The sequence below is a fragment of the Diadema antillarum genome, unplaced genomic scaffold (genome assembly GCF_040938485.1).
Source record: "Diadema antillarum isolate AM-2024a unplaced genomic scaffold, OU_Dant_1.0 seq00001106_RagTag, whole genome shotgun sequence".
NCBI classification, from domain to species: Eukaryota; Metazoa; Echinodermata; class Echinoidea; order Diadematoida; family Diadematidae; genus Diadema; species Diadema antillarum.
In genome coordinates, this window is record NW_027271922.1 from 656826 (window position 1) to 672054 (window position 15229).

The 15229-nt window shown below is 38.9% G+C and overlaps 1 protein-coding gene across 1 annotated transcript in view; it reads right to left on the bottom strand.

Moving 5' to 3' along the window:
- The window catches only part of LOC139743792 (3'-5' exoribonuclease HELZ2-like), a 29244-nt gene extending 15724 nt beyond the window's left edge, over window positions 1-13520 (bottom strand). Inside the window, exons 1-11 of the mRNA XM_071654246.1 lie at window positions 13308-13520; window positions 11980-12181; window positions 11414-11554; window positions 10296-10497; window positions 7558-7720; window positions 6672-6824; window positions 5172-5514; window positions 4558-4667; window positions 3197-3430; window positions 1984-2165; window positions 199-455 (exon numbers count right to left, since the gene is read on the bottom strand). Coding sequence (XP_071510347.1) covers window positions 199-455; window positions 1984-2165; window positions 3197-3430; window positions 4558-4667; window positions 5172-5514; window positions 6672-6824; window positions 7558-7720; window positions 10296-10497; window positions 11414-11554; window positions 11980-12181; window positions 13308-13318 — 1998 coding nt within the window. The 5' untranslated portion in view covers window positions 13319-13520. The remainder of the gene's footprint in view (window positions 1-198; window positions 456-1983; window positions 2166-3196; window positions 3431-4557; window positions 4668-5171; window positions 5515-6671; window positions 6825-7557; window positions 7721-10295; window positions 10498-11413; window positions 11555-11979; window positions 12182-13307) is intronic.
- Between the last annotated feature and the right edge of the window lie 1709 nt (window positions 13521-15229).

Here is a 15229-nt window from a genome sequence, read left to right on the forward strand (position 1 = left end):
CCAAAATATCAAAGCTCCTTCATAAAATCCACAAAAATTCCCGGATCACTACCAAAACTTCATCATCTGTTGTTCCTTGTGTCATTCTCAACATTTCCTGTAAGTTTCATCTAAATTCATTCACAACTTTTTTCGTTATTTTGCACACGGAGGTAAGAAATCGCTTTAAATGAAAAAGGATAGTCATGTGGTACTCACCATTGGATTTGTTTGCTTGGGATCACCAGCGAGGACCACACAGGTTGTCTCTGTCGCCAGGCCAAGTGGGATGATTGCTTCAGGTTCCAAGACTTGACCAGCTTCATCAATCACAATGTGGGTGAAGTAACCAAGGAGGGTAGGTGTCTTGGCCAGGTGCATTGCCATGGTGAGTGTGGCCAGGACAATGTTTGGAGGTTTGGGTTTGGTTTTTGGTGGCCCTGTCTGTGCCTCTTCTTTGCCACCATGCACCCATCCTGTGCATTGGGATGAAGATGGATAAAAGCAGCACAAAACTCTAACACACTCTGCCAGAAAAAGGTCTTTTTGAGTTTTTTATGCTGTTGACAGCACATTGTACAGGTCACCTACAATATTGTACATCACAACCTAACCCACCAGCTGTCATTATGGCAGCTCTTAACATATTACAAAAACGATCTGTCCTCGCAGATTACTCTTCAAAGTCTGATTAAAAATAAACGCTTTCCCTTTTCTATGTACAGTACAAATAATTACAATAACATACCTGTCTCAACACAAATCTCGTTATTTCCATATCATCCACAAGGCAACAATGAGAATTAAAAGAATGACACAACAATCTTGTAAGATTGTCTGACACCCAGTTAAGCTCTTCTACACATCAGCATTTGTTGCTACCATGAGCAACTAAATAAGCCACATGGTGCATGCAAGAAGTAAATATGATCATTTTTATGCCCCATATTTGTTCAATAATCTCCTCTTATAAGAAATATTAACCTGCAAGAGCTACAGGGTAATCATCTTGTTCAACTTGTAGGGAAACCAAATGTGTCATATTATATTAAATCAAACAGATATTCTTTTGCCATGATTCTATTGATAGATGTATCATCTGTTTCAAACATTCTCTATGACAGAAACACATTGATTTTCTCAACACTGCTGTTCAAAAAACAAAACAAAACAAAAACCTCAAGGTAATAATACCCAACTGAGCTCCAGATAAATTCATATTCACTGCAACTCCCCTGCAAAACCCCTTGATGTTAAGTCCTTTACAGAAATATAATGTATCGCCACTTCTCTAGTGCTTTATGAATAATTAATGTATCATTCTTTATTTGCAAGGATATTCATGTACACCACTACACATTCTACTTGATAGAACGATGACTGAAATTGAGTGTTTTGGCCCTTTACTCCACTCTGTCCCATACTAGGAACCACATGCACATCTGGAATGTTTCTGCATTCTATACCTGCCTTCAATCTACTGAAGACTAGTCTCGCAAATACTCACGCTGGTGTCTATAGGAAACATGTGTTGTAGCAAAATCAACTCGTCCTCAACAGGCTAAAAGTGATTCCTACCATGTTTGGTGAAGATCGGACCATTGTTACACCCTCAATTCGTGCCCAATCTGGCCCCCACAAACTGTCATGAAAAACTTACATTCTTTTGAATACACTACAAATTGAATGTACTACTTCTAAAACAAGACAGGGAAATTTTGACAATTAAACAGCTTTGTTCTGTTGGCACCTACCCACCCCTGGGCCCAAAAAAGGCCATCTCAAATAACTTTTGTATCAAATATAACCCTAGAATGAATCTTGTTTAAGTTGGGTAAAAATCTGATCATGCATTTTGAAGAAGATGATAATGTCAATTTTAATGCTTGGGCCCTCACACAGTGGATTATCAACCTTAGGTTTCTTGTCTGGCACATTTCAACTGCTAAAGATGAACCTGTGCTGATTCATGATGCATGCATCAATAACTACACCCTGCCCTACCAAGAAGCTCTTCCTCTGTTGGCACATGAAAGCCTTCAGCATCCACAGGGCAGTATTTCCTGACCACTTCTGGTACCGAGGCAATTCTGCGCTCAGCTGCATAGATTCGCAACATCTGTACAGCATCCCCTCGCTTTTGACAGAAGCTGTCCAGGTAGCTCAAGATGTACCAGTCAGCAGCACTGTGTGCATGAAAAAAAAAATCCAAAGCATATTGTTTAACATTAATCGCACTTCCTTCATCAGGCTATGAAACAGCTCTGCCAATATGCACTTAATGTATGGCAAATGCCAAATATTGTGCAGTAAATCAAAGGGATTGGAAGAGCACATTGCCAAAATGAACATGCTCAACTATCAACTTCTACTGTATGTTTATCATTTGTAAAGATTTGTCATAATCATATTATGTCTCTCTCCAATCTATAAACTGAGCAAACATATTTTGATAAGATAGAATAAAGCCAATAATAGTGACAACAAAATATTTCTCCTGTGTCTCATTACATAAATTGTTTATGTTCTAATTGTTCAATTTGCTACTTTTTCTTTTTGGAACATCATTGTGAATACATGGTTCACTGAGTGACATACGTGTACATGCAAATGTAACTCAATCTGAATCATCAAGTGCAAAGCTCACATGGCAAACGAGTAGAATACTGCTTTATACAATGTGTGCATTTTGTGTGATTTCTAATAATCTCTGTTAACTTATGTACATGTATATAACATACATTAGAAATGGATTACAACACTGTATAAACAAAATAATACAATGAAATTAAGAAGCAATTTATATTGCCTGGAGGAAGATATCTGCATGCTCCAACAACTCCCAAAAATTATTTTATATTCTTTGGAGATTATAGGATGTCTGAATCTCTTGCATGCTCATCATGAACAAAATGAGATGTGTTAAATTGTATTACACATGAGATTATAATCTCCTGATAATTTAATGACAATTTCAGTACTTTAATCAATTTAGAACATAGGAGTGCAGTTATTTCTCGCTTGGGGAGTTTACATTCTCAGACAATGTTCTTATATCTAAGTACATATCCATCATGTTGCAAAGACTGAGCTAATGACATGACAAAGGTACCTGTCATGTGTTATATTTTTTTATTGTTACAAATGTAGCTGAAGGGGGGGGGGGGGCTTTGATTTCTCCAACAAACAATACACTGTCTGAAATTAAAGGACTCACCTATTTGAGCGGGTGCAGATCAAGATTCTGGCATGTGGGCACTGGTCCACAGTTCTCTGTACTGCCAGGGCCAAGGTGTGGGTCTTCCCTGTCCCAAATGGCCCTAGGATCATGGTGGGACCATGGTGGGGCCCTGGGGTCTGTGTGGTTCCCACTGTGCAAATGTAGCGGACAGCCTTCTCCTGCCTCTTGTTCAACATCTCTTCGCACATCTCCTCCTCAAGCTCCAGAAACCTGCTCAGCAAAATGCAAAATATTTCCCCCAACAAATACATTACACCACTACGATAATGCTGTGTAGCTGTCTTGCATCTGAGATACACGACTTGTACATGTATATGGCATCCACAGTAAGCTCTGCTTTAGACTCAATCATCAACTATCAGCTAGACACACTATTAATCCAATCTATTCAACATTGCCTGTAAAGAACGCTTGTGAACAACTGTCTGCAATGTACCATGAAAAAATGCACACTAGAAGTGTTTCACTCAAAGAATCATAATTCAAGATGTTACCACCAGATTCAATGAGCAAATGCCTTTCTAACAACTCCCTCCCTTTAACCAAAACAAAATGAAACAATATACCAAAGCACCTTTCAAACTATATGACAGTACTGGTTTATGATTGCATAACTGCTGCTGTCTCAATAATACACACTTCAATTATGAACACCACACTATATAAGATTTACTTAACACCTGTTGTGGTAGATGAAATAAAAATTTTGAAAAAAAAAACACACTCAAGCATGGTTGAAATAATAAAATTGAATGATGCAGCAATGTGACTGTGTCAAATACAACGCTCACACATTTTCTTTGTCTCATGTCTCTCTCTAAAATACATAATATAATTTGGCACAGAAGAAAAGCTGTGAATTACTGTTGTATATTTTTTACTGTGATATACAGCGTGTCCCAGAAAAAACTAAACCGAGTTTCATTGCAATTCGTTGCAATCATAATCACATATTTGCTTTATGAGATGTGCATGAATGGAAAGCTATACCCTTCCTCTTTCATTTGATGCACAACTCATTGTTCATAATCCATGCATAACTGAGTTAGAACAATAGACAGTAATGCTACTAAATTTTCATTTGCACAAGCAAATGGGGATTTTGAATGAGTTTTTTCAGTTTTTTGGGGGCAATCTTTTGCAAAAAATAAAATCATAGTCTAAATATCCATTCTTTTTCCTTTCATATGACATATCATGCGTAAACTAGAAATGTCGCTATGGCGACTGATGCCTCCGCCATTATGCCTGATTCTCCCAATAGTTGTATACTGTAGTACAATGTCATCACAATGTGTGATGACAATTTCACATAACTGGCAAAATATTGATATTACCTTGCAGGTTGGTTAGGAGGTGGTAGGACTGTGTCCATACATCTCAAGTTATCCACTGCATAATGACAGGTCAGGAACCAGTGTCTGTTGATCGAGAACTGTATAGTGACCTGTAAGCAGATATCACAAGAAACACATACTGGTGAGTAAACAGTCTCACAGACAGGTTCAGGTGCTTCCTCCTCTACAGTATGTGCACAGGGTAAGAGAAAAGTTGGTTGAATTTGAGACTGAAACGATATAATTCAATCGAAATACAGTTCACTCAGATAAACCGTTTATTTCTGATCACAATTCATTTAAAAGGGAGAGGACCAAAAAAAAAAAACAATCATATCATCTTTCTGGGCTCATTCTAACTTGTACCCCCCGTATCTAAGTTGTACAAAATCACTTTGTCAAGTTAATGTTGTGCTAACATATAATAACCTGTGATCATAATTTGTTTCCAAGATTGGTTGCCACTATTGCTGCAAAATCAGAAATTTCTCTTCTTGTTTTAAAAGCAAAGATCACAACCATTCTGTCCAATTCAATTCTCTTGCAGAAACGTGCATCTTGCTATGGCGAGAATATTTACTCCTCTCATATGCAAGACAAAGCGACCCACCCACCTGCACTTTGGCTGGTTGCTTCCCTTTTAGCATGGCCTTCAGTCTCCAGTCCTGTACAAGGCATGGGCTAAGACTGACAGTGATTGCATTGGATGACCCTTCCTTTGACAGGATAGGGGCCTCATAAACTGTGGCTAGTCCTTCATTTCTGGATGTTTCCTGACTGTTGTATTTAAGGAGGACAGCATTGACATCGTCCTGAAAAATACGCGAGGGCTGTGAGTCGTTGAACAGAGGCTGGCTGAGTTTAATTGTTCCGAAGAGTTCCCCTCCCTGGGCAAAGAGGGTGTCCCTGGAAAGCTGTGCTGTCTGCTTGATCTCCATATCTGTCATTGCTCTGTATCTGCATCAAGAACAATTTCCAATAATGAATGCCCCATGGTGTAAACCCCCTGTGTGCCATATTATTCTGAAACTGCAATGTAGGCATGCTTTGGGAAAACATTCTGTATATCAGAGCCATGTAACTTTTTGTAGATTTTTGCTACACTGGACATACAATGAGCAAAGTTGTAGAGAAAATGCCAGGCTTTGCTATGATGCAAATTCTATGACATATCAATTACTATTTTTCTTTCAAATGACCAGTAGCTACTATATTGTTCAGGCATGACTTTTCCACACAAAAAAAACAATGTCAGAAACTTAGAATTCACTCACAAATCCAATAGGAAAGACTGTTTGATATTTAATCATGATGTAATGCAAGCTACACGTGACAGGAATGGAGTGAAAGTTGTACCTCGGCATTTGGCGATTTATTGATCAGTTTGGGGGGCTTGTGCATTTTGAGCAAAATATGTGAACTTGGATCGCCGTCAACCGAGTTGGACGTGCGAACGTGGCACATAAACAGATAAGTAAAACCTGAGCAAGAATAATTTTTCCTTTTTCCATCTCCTCCTATCATTTTTATTTCGCAAATGGGGCAAATTGCAAATTAAGTTTCTTACTCATGACCTGTACAGGTATTTTAAACAATGATTACTCTTATGTTTGATCCTACCTCATTGTAACAAAACCTTAGCCCTTAGATTGGAAATATAGAAATCCCATAAGATTGGATGGCCAGTGCACATTGGAACACATATTCATATTGCATTTTTGCCATTCATATTGCATAGATGGCAACGTAAGAAAGCAACTACATGCCAGATTTTGTGCCACGTTGCCACTGATGAGCGGGGGAGAGGGTGTCCATCTTGTTGTGGTAAGGAGCTTTTAATAGCATTTTTAGCCAAAAACAGTGTGATCTGGCACATACTTAATGTGATACATTGGGTTATTCTGATTAACTAAAATATTGTCTCAAAATGTGACTTGTTTGGTGATTGGAAATATGATGCTTTTGTGCTGTGTGCGTGTGTGTGTGTGAGGTGTGAGGAAAAAAAAATTGTCAGGCGTGTGAGCATGAGGAAGACCCCTGAGGTGTGAGTCTCAGGCCTAATGTGTGAGACTTGGTAGATCTCACATCGAGAGATATGAGCATTCCATACTCACATAGAGAGACTCTCCATGCGCTCCCTTTCTTCCAGGTCTAGCATCCTGTGCATGAACACCTTGTAGTTGTCCCTCTTGAGGCGAAGCACATCCAGGCCGTCAGCTCGTGACTGTAGTTCAGATGTTGCTGGCCTGGGATACTTCTCCATCAACCTGTCAGTATTCAACACAAGCTTGTATGAGTGTCTGTGTGTGTTGTATGTACAAGCCACTTTGTAAAGGTGGAAAGGAGATGTTTCTACAGATGTTGGTGCTAAAAACCATGATGACGGCGATTATACAGTAATAAAAGACTGGAATTAATTTGTGAAGTACAACTGTATTCCTACTTGACTATGCTATCAACAGCCCTACATTTTTGCAAGAAATCTCATATACAGATGACATTTTGAAGAAAAATTATGCTACAGATTATATCAAACTGTTGCCATATTAATAATTCAGTTAAGATTTCTGTGATCATCTTATCTAATTTACACATGGGATTTTAACCACTATCACTAGAAATGAAAGCTTTAGCCTTTTACCTTGACCTTAGATGTTTCATCCATTTCACTCCATGCAAACAATGCACTTCAATCCTTTCTACCAAAGTGTGTTACCACTCAATATTTTGAACTGCAATTATGGTTGGAAAATCAAATCTTTAGCCGAAGCTCAGTGACCTCATTTTTTCGATATTTGAGGGATTGTGCCCAAAATTAAATGCACCTACTAAGCTCATATGCAACATATACATTTAACTGCGTTAACTAGCAAGAAAATCCAACAGAAGGTTATTTTCTAACTTGTGTTTTTTAGGTTTGGACAAATGAACAGATGGACAGACAACTCAAAAACATAATGCCTCCAGCACCCTTTGAGTGGAAACCAAATATATCCTTACCCCTTGGTCCAGGAATCAGGGGGAGCACTCCTAATGATGTTGCAGTTGGTTTCACTCCACAGTTCACTAACTGCCACTTCTTGGTGAACAAACTCTAGCCACCTGAGCTCAGCTTCGGTTCCCATGTTCACAGAAAGCTTGACAACAAGGCAGGGTCTCTCATCTGTATACAATCATGAAGAAAGCTTGTCAGTACTGGTACATCACCATCAACAGATGAATAACTAATACGTACCTCAAACTGTAACAGTAACTGCCAAAACGTTGGAGATGCTATGAAAGGAGTGTCTCATATTCTGAAATGTAATCCCAGTAAATGTGAGCTCCCATAAAAGGCATTTCTAACTCACAGGTTAACACAAATTCTACTATTTCTATGAAATCATAGTAAATCTCTGTCCACTTGATATTTCCAACAAGGGCTGCCATCACAAGAAAATAACTAAAATGTCAAAAAAAAAAAATGCTCTGTCTATTAGTAATAAGATGGCCTGAAACACAAAAACTGAATAATGCTCTCAATGTAACTTTGCCATGCAGAGGAGGCCATAATCTATTACATGTAGTTCTTTGTACAGTTTATGTTCTCCTCTAGAAATGTCCTCGACAGGAAAATGCAATTCTTCCATTGGATTTCTAAGGGATCTCCACTCCATGCTCAAACTGATCTTAACATATGGAGTAAAATTGCACAGAGAATATGTAGGTCAATACTTTATCACAATTGTGCAAAATACAAAGGTTTCGGAATTAGTAAGCTTGAATGTTTTCCCTCAAATTCCCTCAAATTCCCTCAACTTTTACTGGGAAAGCTATGTATGTACGGTGTCAGGGGAAATGCATTGAGATGGTTCCATTCATATCTCAGTGGTCGTACACAGCGCACCTCATTAAAGGGGGCTTTGTCGGAAAGTACTAGTGTATGTGTGGGTGTCCCCCAAGGTTCGATACTTGGGCCACTTCTGTTTTCAGTTATGTTAAATGATCTCCCCAATTCAGTAACTAAGTGTGAAGTAATGTTATATGCAGATGACACAGTTCTGTTTTACAGTGGAAATGATGCCCAGGAGATTGAAACCGTGCTGAATACTGAATTGTACAATGTAAACCGGTGGTTGAGACAAAATTGTTTGACGTTGAATGTTAAGAAAACTCAGTTCATGGTGATAGGAACATCAAGAAAACTGCTATCTGCTGATCGGCTGAAACTTGAAATCGATGGTAATGAATTGGATAGAGTGAGGGAATATAAGTACCTAGGAGTTTGGATGGATGAATCAATGAGATGGCAAAAGCAAGTTGAAGAATGTTGTAAAAAAATTGCCACACGACTAGCATTGCTGAGACGCCTGCGGAAGTACCTAACCGAAAGTAGCGCTAAAATCCTGGCAAACTCATTAATCCTACCGTATTTTGATTATTGTTCTTGTGCATGGTCAAACTGCTCACAAACCCTTAAAGATGTGCTTATCAAACAACACAAGAAAATGGCCAGAGTGGTAAGGAGAGTGGATCACACAGTGCCAACCAACCAGGTGCTTGGAAGGTTACGTTGGATGATGCTTGAAGAGAGGTGGCGTTTGAACACTTGTAAAGCAGTCTTTAAGACACTTCATGGCAACATGCCCGAATATGTGCAAGAACTCATCACGCCTCTTGGTAACATACATTCATATCGTACGCGAAACACAAGTTATAATGGTCTCATGATTCCACAAGTTAAAACTCAAGCCGGAAAAAAATCATTTTCACACTATGCATCATGTATTTGGAATCAGCTCCCCGCTGAAGTCCGAAACGCCACCTCTCTTCAAGCGTTCGTAAGAGCATACATATCTCACTTGGGGTAGAATTCGGGTATTTTTGATATTCCTGTTTAATGTTAAGTTTGTTTTTTTCAAATAATATGAGTTTGTGTATTATTATCGTCAACGATTAACTTTGCATTTTTTCATTTATATAGAATATTGATATTATGCTGATGTTATGATGTAAAAAGGAATGTCCTTGATTTGTTATTTTGTGTTTGTTGAACTGTTATATTTTGTCATTCTGTTGCAGGGCCCCCTAGGATAACAGTGTTTAAACCACTGATGGGGCTACCCTGGGTAAAGAAAACTGAATAAATAAATAAAATAAATAAAAATAGTGATATGAGTCATAACTGCATTAAATTGATGCAGCTCTGCATTGTGTCATATCATCGCCTCACAAGTTTCCCACCGACCAACATATAATGTAATGATTACATTTTCTCAGTTAGAATGAGTGCAAACAGAAAGAAGATATTATATCCTTTGCATATGAATTTGTAATACAGTTGTATCAACTATATAACTTTAGGGCAAGGGTCAGAACCTCAGAGTTGTTACAACATGGACATAAACCTGAATTTTATGTATATTCTTTTTGTTACTGTTTAAAACCACAAAGAGACTTTTGATGCTATGACATTAATGCTGCATTTAATTTTCATACAATAGTGATTGTCAATGATCTCCTTATGATGAAAGCCTGTGAAAATGCAAAAAGAGATTACTGTCACATTTGTGGCTGACTGTGAATGATATTTTCAATGTTTACTCAACTTTTTATCAAAGTCACCCTGACCAAGAAGTAAAGTTTCCCTTAACATGAGACTTTTTGACTTGATAGGAGAATGGCATTTAAAAAGAGAAAGAGAGAGATAACATAAGAATACAAGTTATAGCTGTCTAACAGAAACCAATGAGACTTACCGAAGTCAAAGACAAGCCACTGGCAGAACAGGCCACAGCGTGATGATGAGAAGATCACTTTCAGTCGGTAATCCTGGGAATCTGTCTCCCTTTCCAGTAGACGGCCAGGACAGCTCTGTGGCTGGTTCTCATCCTCTGGGTCTGAGAGGAAGAACTGTGAACGATGCTGGTCATACAGCAGTCCAACTCGTTTCAGCTGTTTCTGCTCAGTGTGAACAAATGATCATGGAGGATAAACATTTATAAGAATTGCATCACTTGATGACATTGATTTTAAGCTTACTGGTACTATGTGCATAATGCAGTAACATTACAAACATCCAAGAAAAAAAACAGAGCAAATATACTGCTGTCCAGTTTTTTTTTTCTTTTTAACACTTTTACTTTCTGTATTGAGCCAAGTATATTAAAATTTGCATGCTGATTTTCATGTTCAGACTAGGCCACTCAAAGAGGAATTCACATGGGTCATGACAGTAACTGGTAAAAGGAAAACATACCACCATACCACAGTGTATGGAACATTTATACAGAAGATATATATATATATATATATATATTATAATGAAAATATTGTAATATGAATATTTGACACTCACATATCTCTAGGAAACATTGAAAGTCATTTGGAAAGGCAAAAATATTTTCAGTCAGCTACAATACAAAAGGTAAGTGAGGTATATCATGATTCCAATTCTGACGCATTCACCTTGACACCACATTCTTTACCATTGATCTGGTTTAATAAAGGAATGCAACGCTATGTGGGCGGGGCCACCAGGTCCCTATGGGGAGACACACTGTCCTGAACTATTTGGAACACTTTGTGTATCCCCTACTCTTAAAACTGATCAGTGCCAAGTTTTGATTCGATTGGATTGTGGGTTTCCAAGAAGATGATGCACAACAAATAAAAAGTGATAGCAATAGCTCACTTGTGACCTTACAGTGGCTCTGGTGAGATTAGAATGGACCACAAAGTTTCTATGTTGTCAGATGCATGTCAAGGCCATAAAGCTACCATGCATGCTTACATGAATGTCAAAACACAAGAAATCCAATATTCAAAGAAATTCATAATGGACAAGGGTAAAATACAAATCTAGCATTGTCATCACCTCTACAGGAGCATGGAGGATAATATCCCATTGTATTTCTTTCTGTTGCCGAGTCTTCACATTCTTCTCTTCTGTTATGACACGCGTCTGGCTGAAGTCATTGTCTACTTCTAACTCCATGCCATACATATCCTCAGTCACCTGATTATCAAAGATCAGTTCAAACAGATTGGGCAGCATTAGTTTGTACAATCCTGTCATCGTTAAAAATGCTTGGTAATGGCATGAGCTCTCAGATGTACATCAAATTGCAGTGAAATAAAACAACAAATTGGTAACTATTCAAGTATTATCCAACTTATACTAAGAAAGACTAAAGACTTTTAAAAATCTAACATGTATGATCAACGTTTCAAGGGAATCTCGCAGTAATCATTTTAGTCATGTGACAACTGCATCAATGGAGGGTGAACTCTTTGTAATAGGTGCTTTTATATGACCAATGATCAAATGTAAACGTCCTTGTCACTGATATACATTGTTCCTGCAGTAACTCTAGAATTGATATTGAATACAATAGAAATAGAATACAGTCTGACTACAGGTTATAAGATGCTTGGACTTACTGCATTCTCTTCATCCACTTGAACATCATGTGCAAGGTCATCCAGCCATGAAAAGAGCTTCATCTCTCGTGCCTTGTCAAGCTTCATGATCAGATAGTCATGGCGTTCCCTCCATTCATCCAGTTCCTCTACACTGTGAGCAAACTTGCAGTCATTGTTGTCACCATCTGTTCCAGAGAACTCGCACTGACCGGTTTCATTTCTACAAGGAGACAGCATTTTATCACAGATAAGATATGAAGCAGCATTCACGTCTGTGAGGTACTCTGTTGGTTTAATCATTCTTGTCTTCAATTGTCTCTGTCTTTGGTCTTACAGTCATTTCACTATCTAGTTACTAGTGACACATACACACTGCATCTGTACATGTATCTTTTGCCACATATCCCACCATGGTGTAGTGCACTTAGAGGGGATGGCTAGTAACTGATCAGTGGGAATCAGTGGGAATGCTGGGGTGATTGTTCCAATCATTGTGGGATTCATTTAAGAGTATATTATATATCTATTGTTGTGTGAAAATCATTTGCTTCAGAATGGTCTCATATTCAAGTAATGTGCAGTTCAATGTTTCCAGGTTAGAATGCCTGTACAGTGACGGGGCACATTACTGCACATTACTTGAATACGAGACCACTCTGAAGCAAATGATTTTCACATAACAATAGATATATAATGTACTCTTAAATGAATTCCACAAGGATTGGAGCAATCATCCCACTGATTCCCACTGATCAGTTACTAGCCATCCCCTTTAAGGCCTTAGTCACTAAGCACAGATCCTCAAGGATCTACACAATGAACCCGGGACTTCTGGGATAGTTTTGACCTCGCGACGGAGCGTCGACGAGCATTGATATGACTGTACACATGGTATCAACACGACATCAATATGGCAGCTACACGGATAAGGCCGGAAATGCGCAGCGTTTACACAGATCAACACGGCAACCACATGGACCATCCCAGATTGCTCTGCCATCACGGCAGTCCCCGGATGGCGCAGGATGTTTTTGACCTTCAAAAGTTGCCGTGTTGGCCTCCTGGATGTCCAAGGATGCCCAAGACGTCAACACGGATCTCTCCCCAGATCACCAAGGATCAGATCCGGGGTGAGCCGGCATGTCTATGTGACTGGGGCTTAATGCTTAAAGTATGAATGTACCACTGTACTGTCACCTGTTTACATTCTTATTATCCCAATTTGTTGATAGATATTCATATCAATGTTAGGCACTGGTAGTATTACAATTATGTCTTATAGCATTACTAAAGAATTAAATGCAGGAAAGTCTATGACACATAAGTAAGAAAAGGATTCAACTTACTCCCTACACATCTCATAGCACCCTTCTGCATGATGGGGTGGGCTGCGGTATTTCCAGATGCGGTCAGAGTCTGAAAGAATCCTGGCCTTGTGCTCAGCAGATTGGCGGTGAGTCTCATACTGCGTCTGATTTGAGGTAGAGAACCGGCAGTAGGGGCAGTGATACTTGCATGTTGGCGCTGCTATAGAGTCTGGTGTTGGAGTCAGTGTTGGCGTTGATGTTGGAGGAGTGCTCACTGTCTGGCGCGATGCAGTCTGCGATTGCTGCTGCTTAGCAATGACCTGCTCCATTGATTTCACTGAAGGGGTAAGTGGGATTAAGTTTGTAATGGCAAGGCATGAGACAAATACTTGTTTTCTTTCTTAATATGTGCACATAACAAAGCTTCGAGAGATATTCAGATAATTTTTCTTTCATTTGAACCTTCCACGGCAATGTCTGACTACCACACAGAAAAAGAAATTAAAAAAACAACAAGAAACCCAGGGGTCTAGCGCTGAAATGAGTATCGCAAGTTCACATTCCATACATTTTACAAGACAATTAAAATGTGAAAACTGGACCCAATATAATCCTCGCCCAAGGGGGTTACCCTTGAATCTGCCATACACAAATTTGAAAGTACACCCACTAATAAGCTTGCTAAGAGCATTTCTGGTTTTAAAGAAGATTCACCCATTCAATAATGGTTGCAAAGTTTGATAACAAACTTGACATGTTTTTTGAAAGACGATGAAAATGTGAAAAGTTGCCCCCACTTTTGTCCCTCCTCTCCCCCCCCCCCCCCCCCCCCATCACCCAGATGGGGGCACAATTGATCTAACATGAGCAAACTTGGAAATCCACTGACAAATGAATGGACTTCTGGTAACCGCTAAGGGAGGAGGTTATGTTTTCATCAGCATTTGTTTGTGGGTTGGTTGGTTTGTTTTTCTTGTGTGCAAAATAACTCAGAAAGTTATGACGTATTAGGATGAAACTTACAGGAAAACTCGAGAATGACACAAGGAACAGATGATTAAATTTTGGTAGTGATCTCTTCTTCAGTCCAGGGCCCCGTTTTATCAAAAGATAAAATTGATTTTAGATTTCCTTACCACACAGGCTGCCATAGACTTACAGTTGAAATTAACTATATAATCAATTTTAACTCTTCATAAAACACAGGCCTGGTCCCCTAATTGCCTCAACAGACAGTCCTAAAAAAAATGCAAAATCAAATTCCAACACACAATCTCCTTTACAAAGCACTACAACACCACTGAAAACATTTCTACGCCTAGGCATGTGCTGGTATTCATCAGATTTGTACAGTGGTATCTTCTTCTTTTTCTTTCATTTCTCTTGCTAGACATTCACAGCACAAAACATCCCACATCAGTGTAAAATGCTGGAATCAATAGGCAGTCTATTACCTTTGTATTTCTTTTGGTAATCCCACAGCTCCAGTTCTTCCAAGAAGTGAGGGAACAGACACTGTTTGCCAAACACACGCTTGCATGATTTGTTCTGCCAGCAAATTTTAGGGTTGATCTCTGGTCTCAGCTGAGGTGGTCTAGGGAAGATACGGAGCCACTTGCCCTGGGATGAGGCCCAAACCACTCTGACAGTGTACTGACCCCATGGGTGTCTCTTTTTTCCTGAACAGTAGGATTTTTTCTTTGGATCCTGTATCTGGATCACACTGGAATCCTGGTCAAAACATAACCCGCATACAACCTTGAGGCAGAGAGAGAGAAAGAAAAATATTTATATCACTACAAAGGAAGGCAGTTTCCTGAATATCAATATATAGTGTCTATCAATCTACAAATGCAAAAAGAAAAAAGATTACCACGCATTCACATATTCTTTTATCAATGTCCTAACAACCTGCCAGCAGTCCATGTACATGTTTAATTGTTGCAAATAATAATCATTAC